Source organism: Oryctolagus cuniculus, chromosome 2 (assembly GCF_964237555.1).
Source record: "Oryctolagus cuniculus chromosome 2, mOryCun1.1, whole genome shotgun sequence".
Lineage (NCBI taxonomy): Eukaryota > Metazoa > Chordata > Mammalia > Lagomorpha > Leporidae > Oryctolagus > Oryctolagus cuniculus.
Genome location: NC_091433.1, coordinates 34,747,206 through 34,762,789, shown reverse-complemented (window position 1 = coordinate 34,762,789; position 15,584 = coordinate 34,747,206). Strand labels below are relative to the sequence as shown.

At 47.3% G+C, this 15,584-nt stretch overlaps 1 protein-coding gene across 22 annotated transcripts in view; it reads left to right on the top strand.

The window, feature by feature from the left end:
* Positions 1-15,584, top strand: part of APBB2 (amyloid beta precursor protein binding family B member 2) — a 397,255-nt gene that overhangs the window by 189,782 nt on the left and 191,889 nt on the right. For 9 of the 22 annotated variants that reach the window (XM_070068136.1, XM_051830952.2, XM_051830951.2 and 6 more), the window contains one exon: positions 14,547-14,662. The exons of the other annotated variants lie outside the window; for them this stretch is intronic. In XM_070068136.1, coding sequence (XP_069924237.1) covers positions 14,617-14,662 — 46 coding nt within the window. In that variant the 5' untranslated portion in view covers positions 14,547-14,616. The remainder of the gene's footprint in view (positions 1-14,546; positions 14,663-15,584) is intronic. 22 annotated transcript variants of the gene reach the window in all.

Sequence of the window (15,584 nt, the reverse complement as noted above, 5' to 3'; positions counted from 1 at the left end):
ATGCATGTATCAGTCTTCATGTATATTTTGTGGGTTCTGTCCAGTCTTGTATACGGCAGAAAGTAGCTATTCTTTGTCATGACAGACTCTCTGTTTCCAGAGACAATGGGGCACCGCAGAGAAAGGCTGTCTTTCTCTGCATCCACACTTGTATTAATATCATTACTGCATTTGGCTCTTTGATGATGCTGCCCTTTTGGCCACATCCGTAGTTTGTTCTAAGTATCTGTCTGAACTTCTGGCTTCGTCTGCAAAGTTGTGCGGTGGCCTGAGATGCATGCAGATAAATCGCCTGGGCTCCGCGTCCTCGGCCTTGGAACGGAAGGCGTTGCCGTGCCCTGGCCTGTGGATGCAGCCTTCGAGCAGTCCGGCTGCGCCTGTGCTTGACTGTCCATCTGTGGGTGCCTTTTCATGCTCTCATGCAGTTCCTGAGCACTGGTTTTCAGATCGCCTCGTCTTCGAGAGAGTTCTGTTTAAGTAGAATGAAGAGACACATAGTCTTCCTTCACCCACTGCTCTTTCTGCCTGCTTACAACATAAGACTCGTGGATGTGAGTTTCTGACCCGCTGTAAACAGTGGCGACTCCCAGTTCACAAACTGATTACGTGCCCAGTGCTTATTGTGGAGTGTTCCTTAGTGGTTTATTAGAACTTTGAAGGTGTTGGCTAATGGAGGAAAATGAGACACAGAATAGATGAGCCTATCAAATCCCAGAAATAGTTCCATTCGTGTCTTAAATCATGGCTTTCTCTCATGATTCTCAGTAGCAAAACGTCCTTGGTTCTGTTTGGGGGTCTTAAGAAACACAAACGTTTCATTTTTAACTTCAGTAGACAGCCCCTAGCTCAACCTGTGTATCCTGGGGCAGTATATACATCAGGATTCTTAGATAAAAGCAGTGGGAATTGGTTGTGTGGTTTAGGCAGAGAAGTGATTTATTGAGATGATGTGGCCTGAGTTCTGGATTTGCCAGAAACTTGGGAAAGAGAAGGAACATATAGACTCTAAAGCCAGCTTCTTAGGTAAAGCCATGCCATCCGATTAATTCCATGTAGGGTGGACCCTGTCACTGAACACTGGACACTGGTGTTCATGCTGACTAGACACTTGGTGCCAACTCTGTCCCCTCCGCCTTTGCTGCCTCTGGCCACTGGGTATTGTTGTCGCTGCCCTTACCCTTGCTGATTTTCCTCTTGCACCTGCCTCTTGTGCGTCTAGCTCCAGGTTCAGGTTGGCTGAGCCTAGGTGTGTGTCAGTAACTTAGCTGCAGGTGCTTTCTGAAGGGCGTGTCCAGCCACTTTTGCTTCCACAGTGCTCCCTCATTAGCCAAGGGGCAGATGTTCCAAGGCCCCCAGTGGATACCTGAAGCCATGTTTCTCCTATACCTGCGTACCTGGGGGAAGTTTAATAGAGTAAGAGACTAATAACAGCAGTAATAAAATAGAACATTTACATCAGTATACTAGAACTCACGTGACTATGGTCTCTCTCTAGAAATGTCTTTTTCTGCTATACTCACCTATCTCCTTGTGATGGTATGAGGTGATGCAGTGCCTGCGTGAGGGGATGAGGTAAAGTGAATGACGTAGCATTAGACCCCTACCCGCCTGGTGGGGAGTCAGAAGGAGGTCATCGAGCCAGGACAAAGCCGGTTGACCATGGGTAACTGAAACCTTGGAAAGTGAACAGGATAAGAGGGATGAATGTGTGTTTAAATATGTGCCTCTCATCCAAAGTTGCAGGCTGAGGAGTTTGCAATACAGGAAGGGAGTACAGGTGCCGGACACACCCATTCTTCTTTTCCCATGAGGATAAAACTCGCTGTCTGAAGTGGAAGAAGAGGCTGTGGTAGAAGGACAGGAGATAGTGATGCCAAGTTGTTCATCCGTCTGCAGCTACCGTTAATGAACTCCATGACAACAGGACAGCCCGTTCTTCCTTGGACACTGCTGCCCAGGGACCCTTTCAACTTTCGGCATTAAATTTTGAATTCCTAGTAAGGAAGTATTTACCTCTCTTTTGTTCTCCCTCTCTTAAATACGTGTACTTTACTCTCCAAGGTAGTTATATCTCAGTTTGTTTTCACTGTGAATATTTTTCATAGCTCAGTTACACGGGGTAGTTTTTGTTGGTTCTTGTACAGCATTTTTTTTTAAAAAAAAAAAGGGTTTTTTTTTGTGCTTAGTATTCTGTAACTGCTTATTTATCCCCAGATTCTCAGACTATCAAGCACAGTGATGTGTCTATTAGTTTGTGTGTGTGTGTGTTGTGTGTGTGTGTGAGAGAGAGAGAGACAGACATATCTCCCAGAGCCCTCCCCTTGCCTGCTCCATTCTGAGTTGTGTATTCTCAAGGCCTGATGCACAGCTGTTGACTTGGAATTTTCCCTCCCATCATGTTGGGAATTCCCAGGTTGCCTGTTTATTGGCTGGCTCACTTGGTTCTGACTCAGTTTGGGGGAGGTGCACTGTGCAGTTGCTTCTTCAGGAACAGTGTGCATGCCACATTTTTTTTAAGAGCTGGCATGTGTGAAAGTATCATTGAGTCTCCCCTTGCATAAGATTGATATTGAACTTACAGTTGGAAATTGTCTTCCATGAGAGCTTTGGAGGCCTGGTCCCTTCTGCTTCCAGATTTGTCAGGGAATTATCGGATGCTATTCTGTTTCTGTTTACTTCGTGTGTGATCTGGTGTTTGTCCTTTCTGGAAACTTTTAGAATTTTCTCTCTGAATCCCTCATTGTTCTGAGGTTTCATGATAATATGTCTTAGTGTGCAACCTTTTCATTCATTATAAAGTTGTTTCTTAGCAGGGGCAGGATATAATTTTCTGGAACTTCTATTTGTCAGATACTGGAACTTTTAGATTTTCCTTCCATTTTACTCAGTAAAGGGAAAGTTCCTGATCTCCATCCTTTTAGCTTTTTGTTCTACTTTTGGGGACCATTTACCTCTGTTACCTTCTATGCCTTCCATTGTTTTTTCTCTACCACCATGCTATGAATAACTAGGTGTTTTATCTTGTTGTCCAGTATTTCTACTTCAGAGCATCTGTTCTTTTCTACTTTCTGGGCACAGTATCATTCATTGCCTGAGGGTGATTATTCATGTATGTTTGGGGTTTCCCACCTGCATCAATGCTGTGGCTCTGTCACAGCAGTTGGCAATCCTAGCCCGCCCTTTGTGGTTATGTGCAGACACTTAGCAAGACTTGTCCGCACGTAGGATGACCTCCTCTTTCCAGACGTCTCCCCGCCCCCAGGGGTTGAACCTTAGATCTCCTCTTAGGCTTCTGGTTTCCCAGCAGCCTGTGCTCTGGAAGCCAACAGGGGAAGAGACCCTGGGGCTGTCCTCTTGGAGTGCAGTCCTTCACTGAGTCCTTGCCCCTCTTTGTGTGGCACCTTCTCTCTGTCCCCACCCCCACCTCCCCGAGGCCACATCCTCCCAGATCCCACCTTTAACGAGAGCAAGCCTGCGTTCTTCTGCTGGGCTGGGAGGAAGGGCAGTCGGCAAGGCACCTGGCCAGGGAAGGAAGAGGAGGCTTTCCGCTCACTCCGGGTTTCAGTGCGGCTCCACTTCAGGTCTCACCGTGCTGTAACTTGCTCTTTCCTAGGGTACCTTACCCCATCCTGGCTGTTACTTCCCGAAACTTCTGTCTGTAGATGTCTAAGTCTGGTCTGTTCTTGCTTAGAAAATTCACTCATCAATACCCATCTGACTTCTCATTTTCCAAAAGTTGTTTCAGCAGTACTGTCTTCTTCCATTTCCTTTCTTCTTGTGAGTTTCTCTCTGCCCCCCACTGCATGTCACTTCCTGGAGTTTGGGGAGGGAATGGAGAGGAGCAGGTGATTGTAATTTACCCATATGACTAAAAACCCTGTCACTCAGCTTTTGAGATTTGGTTCATGGTTGTCTGTTCCATTAAAGAAGAGTAAATTTCTTTGTTCTGTACTTTTCCACTTCACTCACAGCACACTGTCTAGGTGAACTAAGTGTCTCAGTTTCTTGGTTTGTTCAAATAATAGGAAAAAGGATCAGTTATCTCCAACATATTAGTTCCACGTTTGATCTCACATCTAGTCACAGACATCACAGCACATTTCCAACCTTACTAAAAAGTGAACTGCATTCCCCAGGGGTTTTCACAGCCAGACTCCCAGGTGGGTCTGGCTTTCTTAGACTTCCTAGTAGTTTGCCCTGTGTTGTATCCAAGCTGGTAAAAACGTTGCTTTCTGAGACCCACTCTGCAGTCTTCCAGATACACTCTGCACATGGAACTGAGCTTCTATGAGATGTCTCGTAGATCCCAGGGAAGAAGGTCAGACCATGATATACTTCTCCATCCCAGTGATGAAATATCTCAAATCTGTCTTAAAGATGTCCTTATTTATTTGAAAGTCGGTGTTACAGAGGGAGAGGAAAAGACACAGAGAGAGGTCTTCTAACCACTGGTTCACTCCCCAGATGGCTGCAATGACCAGGGATGGGCCAGACTGAAGCCAGGAGCCAGGAGCTTCATCCTGATCTCCCAAGTGGATGCAGGGGCCCAAACACTTGGGCCACCTTCTGCTGCTTTCCCAGGCCGTTAGCAGGGAGCTGGATCACAAGTGGAGCAGCTGGGACAAGAACTGGTGCCTGTATGGGATGTTGGTGTCACAGGTGGCATCCCAACCTGCTATGCCACAACACTAGCCCCCAAAATTTAGGTTTTAAAATGTTCCAAAGCCTTACATCATTGAATATATAAACACCACAGCAGAATCAGGCCCCAAATCATCTTTCTTTCAACTTTTCTCCTAATCTTGCCAGTTTTTAGAATGACAACTAATTATTTTTTTTACAGTGTTTAATATGTACACAAGAATTGCTGTAAAATTATTTTGGACCTGTTTCAATCATTAGAGCAAAAGGAAAGCTAATTCAAACTTTCAATGTTTTGTGTTCTTTGTGGTTTGAATGAATATAAAGGAATCAGATCTGATTCCTAAACTAGAGTCTACAGAATCCTTGTTTAAAAAAAATAAACATCTGGGCAGGCATTGTGGCCTGGGGTGCCGCATCCCTCCTAGAGTGCCTGCTTTGAGTCCTGGCTCTACTTCCAGTTCCAGCCTCCGGGGAAAACCGCGGAAGATGGCCCAAGAACTCGAGCCCCTGTCAGCCACGTGGGAATCCCAGGAAGAGTTCCAGGCTCCTGGCTTCTGCCTGGCCCAGCCCTGGCTGTTGTGTCCATGTGGGGAGTGAACCAGCAGATGGAAGATAGCTCGTGTGTCCCTCCTGCTTCCCCTGCCTCTGCCTCTGCCTCTGTCACTCTGCAAATAAATAAAAATAAATAAGCTTAAAAACCTGTATTTTCGCATGGGAGGACTAGTGTCTTTCCACCTCACATTCTTGTCGAAGGTCAAGACGGAGAGCCTGCAGCGCTCGGGCGAGGAAGCGTCTGGGTGTGCAGGTTCCTGTTGTCATCGGGCTGGATGAAGAGCTGCAGGGCATCTGTTTTGTGCTAAAGCTGCTTCCTAGAAGAGTGGCTGCCTCCGAGCAGCAGGCAGGAAGCACTTCTGTCCTACCAACCAAAAATAGATGCTCTTTCTCATTATCATAGCTCAAATGATCATCTTTTTTAATGAGATGGACGCATCCCTTGTGGTTTTCACAGATTTGATGATCAGATTGTTTAATGCAAAGTGTGGAGAAAAATAGCTCTGGGAAGACAGAGAGGATGGAATGTTTATTGGAAACTAAAATAACAACTTTGCTCCTTTCGTTTTTTTCTTTCTGGAAAGTTCTTCACCTCTTATTCCCTTTATTTTTGATTATTTGTGATGATTCATAAAAGAGATTCACCAGTTCTATTTTAATATATGGGTGCATCTGCACATTCCTCTTATAACTTCAAGAGGTCATTGCTGGGGAGGAATCATTTGCCAGGAGAATTGGATGTGTCCGGATTAGAACACCTTATGTAGGCTAACGCTTTGATCAGCTCTGCCAAGTATTGTGTATCTGTACGCGGACAGTTGGAAGGACAAAAATTGCTGCTTTTCTGGTTTTAGAAAGTTCTGCCCGTGTTTCTCTAAGTGGGCCAAGGGAAAATAAAGGGAAGGAAGTGGAAGTAATTGGAGGGAGCTGAGGTACTGTATATGACTGTGTGTGATAAGTTGGTAAATAACCTACAGATGATAGTCAGTGTTATTGCGAGGGTTGAACTTTAAGTGAGAACAAAAGATCCACAAAGAGGCCACAAACAATGATGGAAGCGGGGAAGCAGATAACTTAGGTAAGAAGTTAAGGAGAAAACAAAATGGGAAAATCACTATGGGTGTTGTTAGACCCTAGTTTTTAAAATCTGAACTTGCAGTAGCACTTGGACTTTCTATTTGGGTAGTTTAAAGCATTTCACTTAATGAGCCAAAAGGCATGTTCTATCCCAAATAATTTGGACCCAGAGTCTTCTCTTGTGGGGTGCTGAGAGGCTAACAGAAACAGACGTGTGACCTGTGACCTTGCCAGCTCTAAATACAGACCTGTGTGTCCCATGGGCTGCGCACTGGGCTTCCACACAGGGAGGGTTCAGTTTGTGTTTGTCCGTCTTTTCTAGGCCTTTCGATTTGTTCTCGTTCATACCTTTGCATGGTTGCTGTCTTTAGCACGTTTCATAGATGAGGCACAGCAGGCGGTCAGCTTGCTGCCCCCCCCCCCCCCCACTTCCTGATGCAGCGGCAAAGCCCTTGGCTCTCCAGGCATTGAGTCCCTTCCCACAATTCCTTCACTGCAGTTGGCTCTGGCCGGCTTCTGAAGATTCCACCTCTTGAATTTCTCTGAAAGGAGGTCCTTGTTAAATAACAGTGGCTTCTTACAAATAACTTCCCCAGGGTGTGTTGGAGGCTTGGATGTCCCTGTATTGAGTGACCTTGAGTTCTGTTTAAGGAATACCATTTAAATTCCCTAAGAACCACAAAATAAATCTCGGCAGCCCAAGGATGTGTTCAGAAGCTGTGCACTGTGCCCTTCAGATCCTTTGGAGCTTGGCATTTTAAGTGTGGGTCTCTTCTACTTCTTATCTTATCTGATTTGCAAGTCATAGCTGACTTGCAGATGCGGAGAGCTGCAATTCTTCAGGGCAAAGGGGAGGAGAAAGCAGAATGAGAGGCAGACAGAATATCCCCTGAAGCCTGGCAGCCATTGGCCTTGGAGTGGAGAACTCAGAAGGTTCTGGAAAGAACTGTCTTGCCATTGACTTGGTTATTGACTTGCCATTGACTTAACTTGGCTATTTTATTTATTTATTTATTTATTTATTTATTTATTTTGGACAGGCAGAGTTAGAGAGAGCGAGACAGAGAGAAAGGCCTTCCTTTTTCCATTGGTTCACCCCCTCAAGTGGTCTCTACGGCCGGCCCACTGCACCGATCCGAGTCCAGGAGCCAGGTGCTTCTCCTGGTCTCCCATGCTGGTGCAGGGCCCAAGGACCTGGGCCACCCTCCATTGCACTCCCGGGCCACAGCAAAGAGCTGGACAGAATCCGGCACCCCGACCGGGACTAGAATCCAGGGTGCCGGCGCCGCAGGCGGAGGATTAGCCTAGCGAGCCGTGGCGCTGGCCAGACTTAACTTGGTTATTACCAGATTAAGCCCAGTTGCTGACAGCACACACTTAGAGCCAGTCTTGCCCCTGTACATCTGTTCCTCGTCCATTTACCTTCTGCTCAGATCGTGACCTGCCTTAGCCGTAGAGCTTGGCTCTGGACCTGGATCTCTTTTTTTGTTTGTTTGTTTGCTTTGTTTTTTTGTTTTTGTTTTTTTTTTTTTGACAGGCAGAGTGGACAGTGAGAGAGACAGAGAGAAAGGTCTTCCTTTTTGCTGTTGGTTCACCCTCCAATGGCCACCGCGGCCGGCACGTTGCGGCTGGCGCACCGCGCTCCTGATCTGATGGCAGGAGCCAGGTGCTTATCCTGGTCTCCCATGGGGTGCAGGGCCCAAGCACCTGGGCCATCCTCCACTGCACTCCCTGGCCACAGCAGAGAGCTGGCCTGGAAGAGGGGCAACCGGGACAGAATCCGGCGCCCCGACCGGGACTAGAACCTGGTGTGCCGGTGCCGCAAAGCGGAGGATTAGCCTAGTGAGCCACGGCGCCGGCTGGACCTGGATCTCTAACTTGAATTTCACCTTTAGGTCTCCAGAGTGTTTGCATTTACGTTTCCCACGGGGCTTGAACTTCAGCAGTCTTGTCCTTTGTGCCCTGGGCTGGAGTTCAGGAACTCCCCACCCAGGCCTCTTCGTGTTGGTGGAAACCCAGCTCCTTTTACTTGGAGTTAGTTTCGTGTTCCCACACAGCAAAATAACTGATACTCACTGATGCTCCTTTGTCACCAAGCTCAGATTAACCATATGCTACAGCGTCTAAAGAAGACTTTACCTTTTACGAAAAAAGAAAATTAATCCATTAGAGTTGAAATGCAACCCATTTTAAAATACTTATTTCAGAAGTGGAGAGGGGTGAGTGGAGAGAGAACACAGGGTTGTGATTCCATCTGTTGGTTCACTCTCCCAGTGGCCTAAGTGGTGGGTAGGGGTGGGGGTGGGGGTGGGTTCTGGGCAAGGGCAGAACCAGGGGCTGGGAGCTTAATCCAGATCTCTCATGCAGGTGGGAGAAAGCTACTGAGTCAGGAGCCAGAGCCAGAAATCCAACTCCTGTGTTCCACTGTGGGATACTGTGACCCCGGTGTATGCTTGACCACCCAGCACCCACTCCCAAGCCCACTTGAATACTTAGATGGGTAACCCTTCAATTATTATGAATATCTGGGTCATTCTCAGTGTGTTCTTCCTTGAGATTTCCAAAAGAGCAGATATTATACTGTATTAGAAATGCAGAATGATGCAGAGAATCATCGTTTAATGAGTTACAGAATAGATTCGTTTTGAACAACATCATCAGCAACCTTTTTAGAGCCTGTACCACTTTACATATCAGAAGCATGTGGCATTAAGCAAAGCCGTCTTTAGAAAATTTTGGAGTGGACATTGGGCACAGCAGTTAAGATGCCTGGGACACCCTCATCCCGTGTTGGGGTGCCTGGTTCCAGTCCCAGCTCCTGTACTGACAATTCAGCTTCCTGTAAATGTGTACCCTGGGGGGCAGCAGCTGATGACTCAAATATTTGTGTCCCTGCCCTACCACATGGCAGATCCTGGTTGAGTTCCAGGCTTCTGACTTTGGCCTAGCCCAGCCCTGGCTCTTGAAGATACCTGAAGAGTGAACCAGTGGGTCGAAGATCTCTTCGTATCTGTATATCATTCAACTAAAAAGGACAAAATGAATAAAATATTAATGTAAAGATAAACAGTTTTGTTTATATGTTCATCTTTTAGGTCAGTAGGTGCAAATACTTAAAATACTTTAGCAGAGATATTGTAATATCTTAAAAGAGGTTGGTAGAACTAGTAGCTGTTGACACAGAATGTTTACTTTGTAGAGAATTCTTGGCATTTTTGCCCCACACCAACATACTAAGAATCTGTAGGAGAAAAAGGAAGCACTAATGTGTTTATTGAGGATTAATGACCTAGTAGAACATTTGTGGTAGTGAATATGTTATGTATAATGCCATAAACATAGTAATTAAAAAGCTGCACACTGAACGCTTTGTGGACTGGCAAATATATTCCCCCTCTTGCCTTAATGGCCTGCATTCAAGGGAGTAGTGCTTTGTCTGTCTTGGTGCCTAGACATTCTTATGGTGCCTAGACATTCTTAAGAGTAAGAGATGGCAAAGGTATTGCTGATCAAATGGACAGAATCAGATTTGAAGTGTTCAGGAAAAAATTTTTTTTACAAAAGTTTAGAAAAACTTCGCATGGAAATGTCATGTTCCCACACAGCAAACTGGTGGGTGCGTATCCTGATGATCCTGGGCCACCAAACAAGGATTAATCGTATTCTGTGGTCTCTACAGGAAGCCCATAGTGCATATCAATACAAAACAAGTCTCCCTCACTATCAGAAACCTTGTCATTGAAGTTAACTCCAGACATGTCTTCCACAGTGTAGTGTATATTATATATACTACTCACGTGTGTGTACACATACATATAAAAGTATATGCATCACATTCCTTGTAATATAGAAACTGTGTTTTATATTATCAGTGAAAACTCAGAGCCCATGTGTTAAAATATATGCAGCAATGAGTAATAGAAATGTATGCATTTGGACAGAGACATAAGCCTGTAGCCAAGGCGAATGTTAAGAATTTTCAAGGATTATAGCCGGCGCCGTGGCTCAATAGGCTAATCCTCCACCTTGCGGCGCCGGCACACCGGGTTCTAGTCCCGGTCGGGGCACCGGATTCTGTCCCGGTTGCCCCTCTTCCAGGCCAGCTCTCTGCTATGGCCAGGGAGTGCAGTGGAGGATGGCCCAGGTGCTTGGGCCCTGCACCCCATGGGAGACCAGGAAAAGCACCTGGCTCCTGGCTCCTGCCATCGGATCAGCGCGGTGCGCCGGCTGCAGCGGCGGTCATTGGAGGGTGAACCAACGGCAAAAGGAAGACCTTTCTCTCTCTGTCTCTCTCTCTGTCCACTCTGCCTATCAAAAATAAAAAAAAAAAAATAAAAAAAAAAAAAATAAAAAAAAGAATTTTCAAGGAAGCGAGCCTGGATCATCTCATTACAGTTTGTCGCCTTGCCCCAGCGGGCTCAGCCTGGGCAGGCTGCTGTGCCTGCGCATCTGGGAGGAGAGACAGTGTGCTGCCGGAGCAACGACATCCTGTCCATCACCCGGGAGGCCAGCAGGAGCAGCAGACCCGCGTCAAGTCTGCGGTTTCTACTTCTTTGTATGCTTGGGATGCTCACCACTGCCTATTCCCCCCTCCTTCTTTTCATAATTCCTGAATCCCCCTACTTAACACACAGGATTTATTTATGAGCTCATAAAGGTTTTCTTCTGCGAGAAGTAAATGCAGTTGAATGTGATTTGCAGTTCTGCTTCGAGTCAATTAAGGCAGGAAAGGGAGAAATAGACGATTTTTGTTCTCACCGTTTAATTGGCCTCCTCATTTCTTGGTTGTAAAAACTCTTCACTCCATGTATTGGTTTACTGGTTTATTCTGCATGTATTGGCTGCTGACTGTATCCTGTGTACCCCAAGGATGAGGGGATGAGTAGCCAGTCATTAGGCACCTGATAGCTCTGGAGCCATCTCTATCCTGGGTGACTCTAGTGAGATCAGGTGATTCCAAAAATCTCAAGTTCCAGACGTGGCCTGAATCTCTTTGTGTTAATGAATTGACAGGTGGGGCAGCCCCAAGCTTTTTGAGATCACAAAGGCAGCTTTGAGAACATGGAAGCTACTTCTCAAGGTGTTTTCCATTGCCTTTGGGTTTCTAATGAACTTGGGCTTTACTGGGCTACTGTCTGGGAGCTATGTCACTCCTCCCCATTTCTGGATTTGCCAAAATCCTACTTGGAAAAGTGTGAGATGCTGTAGCTGTTGGCTGAAGAGGCACTGAGCCAGGAAGTCCCAAAGGCAGGTGCCACTGCCAGCTGCCTCTTCCCTGCCTCGTGGCTTAACTTTCCAGTGTCTGCCTCCTTCTCCTTTTCGCTAGCTTAGCTGTGCTGGGAAGATCATCGAATTGGAGCATCTCAGGTCGCCTTGTCAGATGGTGGGTAGACATTTTGCTTGAAGAAGCTGTGTGAAAACCTGACAAGATTGGCACCCAGAACCTAAGATCGTTTCAAGAAGAGCCTTTTTCTAAACCTTTTGCTTATATACTGTTTTTTTGTTACTCTTAAGTTCTGCTATCAATGCGCATACCTTTAAAATGCCCCTTTCTATCTTGGTATCTATTGATGTATTTGTTTACCTTAAAATGAGGTTGAACTAGTTTATTTTTGTGGAGCAGCATGCCAGAAACCCAGAACTTCGAGATCTGTATCCTCAGAGTACTGACTTAGCACCTCGTGCTCTGCAGAGAGCCTTGCCAAGTTTTCACCCGTGTGTTTTGGTCTGCTGCCTCCGACGTCCCAGGGTTGCTCGTTACAGACTCATAGAGCCGGAATCATCTTTACTCCCCTGCTTCTAGTTCCAGGGGGTTGTGGGTTCTTTTTCTTCTCATTTCTCTCTCCGTACTCCTCCCCAGTTTCCCTGCCTTTTTGATGACCGAATCCCATCCTCACCTCTGTCTGGTTCTCTCCCGACTCCTTCAGCCTGTGGCTACACCCTCCTGTCTGCACTGGTCTCTGCCCACAGCCACCCGAGCGCCTTCCCCGCCCTTCCCCTTGCTCTGTCAATTCCATTATCACTGCCGCCTCCACTTTACCACAACAGCCCTCTAGCGCCGTGACCAGGGACTTTCTAAATGTCGGGTCCAAAGGAAGTTTTTCTTTCTTCTTCTTCTCCCTTTTTTTTTCTTCTTTGGAGGTGGTGTGTCATTGTTCTCCTCTCCGGTTCCCGTGGCACCTCGGGCGTTCCTCCTGGTTCCCGTCCATCTGTCCGCCTGCCCGTTCTGCCCTTGGTTGTGTTCCCCGAGCACTTGTGCTGTCCGCCCTTGTGCCCTTGGTGATGTCACCCATGGCCGCAGCCTCTGCTGCCCCTCCATGTGCCTTTCCCTTTTGCCCAGGCTTCTTCCTGAGCTTTGTCGTAAGAAATAATCTGTGTGTTGCCCTCGGAAGCCAGCATACCTCGGTGTCTAGCACCTCACACTAAACTCCTGGTCTGGCCGTGTGTGGTCGGCAATTAAGTTGTTCTGCTTTTACCTTCTGGGTGTTCCCAGGGTGCTAGCTCTTCTCTTTCTTTCCCCAGCCATCTCCACAGTTCCTCACCATTCTGAATGATTCTAACAATCAAACTGGCCGAACCGGTCCCCCTGCCTCCACGCTGCCCCCTTTCACATCCATTGGGGAGAGCTAGGCATCCGAGACCCAGATCTGACCCATCCATTGGGGTCTGCAGGCAGGAGGAAGCCAGCAGTCATTGATGTGTGTCCATGGTTGCAGACTGGGTCCTGGCTTCTTCCACGGCCTCCACTGCAGGCCTTGCCCCAGAGGGTAGCCGAGAACCCTGGACTACACCAGGCGGTTTCTCCCCTCTGCCTGTTCCAGTGCTCTGTCGCCCACCCACATCTCTGCCTAATAGGGACTGCACGGCATCAGGTTTTTTTGGAAGGCCTCCCTGGCCACTGCATTTTGGACTGGGTGCCTCTGCTCGAGGTGAATCTCAGTCATTCCACTGCTGCAGGGTGGCCAGCTGGTGTCTCGTGGCCCCTGGACTTGGCTTTCCTTAGATGTAGGGGTGGTGCCTTACTCACCTTTGTAGCACAGGGTGCCTGGTGTGGTGCTTGGCGTATCATGTAAGTGTTCTGTGTATCTTTTTTAAATGAAATATCAATAATGATAGCAGATCGAATTGATGTCCTCAAAAATGATAAAATTCATTTGTAATCTCTGCACAGGAGTTATCTGTAGAAGGGAGTATATGGAGGTGAGAATGTTCTGTTTTTTTATTTAGTGTATTTAGTATAAGAAAATTCATTGAGCTATCCATTTTTCTGTATGTATGTTAGACTTCAACAAAAAGGTATTTTTTAAAAAATTATTTTTTTGAAAGGTAGAATTACAGAGAGAGAGGGAGAGGGATCTTCCATCTGCTATTTCACTCCCCAGATGGCCATGAGAGAGAGAGAGAGAGAGAGAGAGAGAGATTGATTGATCTTCTGTCCACTGTTTCACTCCCCAAATGGCCACAATGGCCAGGGCTGGACCAGGCCAGAGGCAGAAGCTTCTTCCAGGTCTCCCGCATGAGTGCAGAGGCCCAAGCACGTGGGCCATCCTCTGCTGCTTTCCCAGAGGCATTAGCAGGGAGTTGGATCGTAACTGGAACAGCTGCGACTCGAAACAGCACCCATATGGGATGCCGGCGCTGCAGGTGGCGGCTTAACCTGTTGTGCCATGATGCCAGCCCTGCCAATGTGTCTTTTAACTTCAGTTTGATATCTGGCCTCTCCGGTACAGAAAATTTTCTTTTTCCCTTCCAAGCTTTTAGAGTGCTGACCGCATATTGGTTCAGTGGTCAGGACAGAGCCAGGCTGGAGGTGCTCCATGATGCTAAGGAAGCTCTGGGATGGAGAAGTGTTGGGGAAGTGTGGGTGGTGTTGGGGGACCATCCCTGATGGACAGATGCTCAAGCACCTAGGGACCCTGCCACTCTTACCCTGGGTGGTGTTAGGGGGCCATTGTTGATGGGCAGGCGTGCAGTGCCTGGGGACCCTGCCACTCTCACCCTGGGTGGCCTTGGGGGGCCATCGCTGATGCACGGGTGCACAGCCTGGGGACCCTGCCACTCTCACCCCGAGGGCCACATGCTGATCGTCAGCACACGCTTGACCTCTCGGCAGTGAGAGGGAGGCCTCATCCCACATGTGACTATGAATAATTCATGCACGTGGTTAGCTGGAAATGTGTGGTCATCATTAGCATTTTAATGAAAAAATACAGTCATTATCCTAAGTCTCCGTTTTGTTTCTATCTTTTTTTCTTTGTCTCCCTGTACTACAGCTAAACCTGTCAGTCTTTCCTGAGTTCTGGGGGACCGCCGAGGGCCCTGCCTAATGTGCTGACTGTCGCTATGGGCAGGCGGCACCCGGAGGCTCACTCTCGTGCAGGCGGGTCATGTATGTATGCAACTGTGTGCTCGCTTGCTCGCTTGCTCTCTCTCTCTCTCTCTCTCTGTCTCTGTAATCTCACGGCTTGTAGAATCTCACGGGCTACTGAGCTGCTGAAGGTTTATAAGATTTATATGAGAAGGTTTAGAAATGCCAGAGACTGCTACGCCCTAGGCTAAGTTTTCGATTTTGAATGGTGAGCAATGTTATCTAAATTAGGATTTTTATAATCAAGGGGCCCTAAGGAGACCTGAGTGTCTGCAAGCCAGCATCTCCTTTTTCTGTTTCAATGCATCCATCCATTCACAGGCTTTTTATTTTAAGCTTTCTTTTTTTCATCACAATATATAACATTTGAAATCAATTGAAAACATTTCCCAGTGGGTAACAACTGTTTTAATTTAAAACATTAAATTCATTTGAAATAAATAACATTCTGGGACTCAGCCAGGGGGTCCGCCGTCTGTGTCTTTGTTTAGTGGGTCTCCGGCTCCGACTGTTGGGTATTTTCCCACGAAGAGGGCTCTTCCCTTCACTCAGAGGTGGCGTCTGGTGGCTCCCAACACTGCAGCCTGGTCCCATTCACCTCTGTCCCTGGTTAACCTAGGAGAGATGTGAGTACTGCCCATACCGGAGCTCCTTCGATGGGTATAAAGGACACTTTGTCCCAGATGTATTTTTGGAGCCTTGAGCCAGCTGTGCAGCTATTTGTTCATCTTTGCTACTTCCCTTTGGAACTCCCTAGAATTGTGGCCTTAGACCATGGGGCTCGGAGGGCTCATTCCCCACCATGCTTGTGCGTCTCTCTCCTTCCCATGGTCCTGTTTGTAGCCGCCTGGAAGTCTTACTCCCTTGTGCTGTCAGGTTTTTTTCCTCCCAGAGACGTTAGAACCATCCTTATACCATAGGGCCACGAGCAGGGACATGTCAC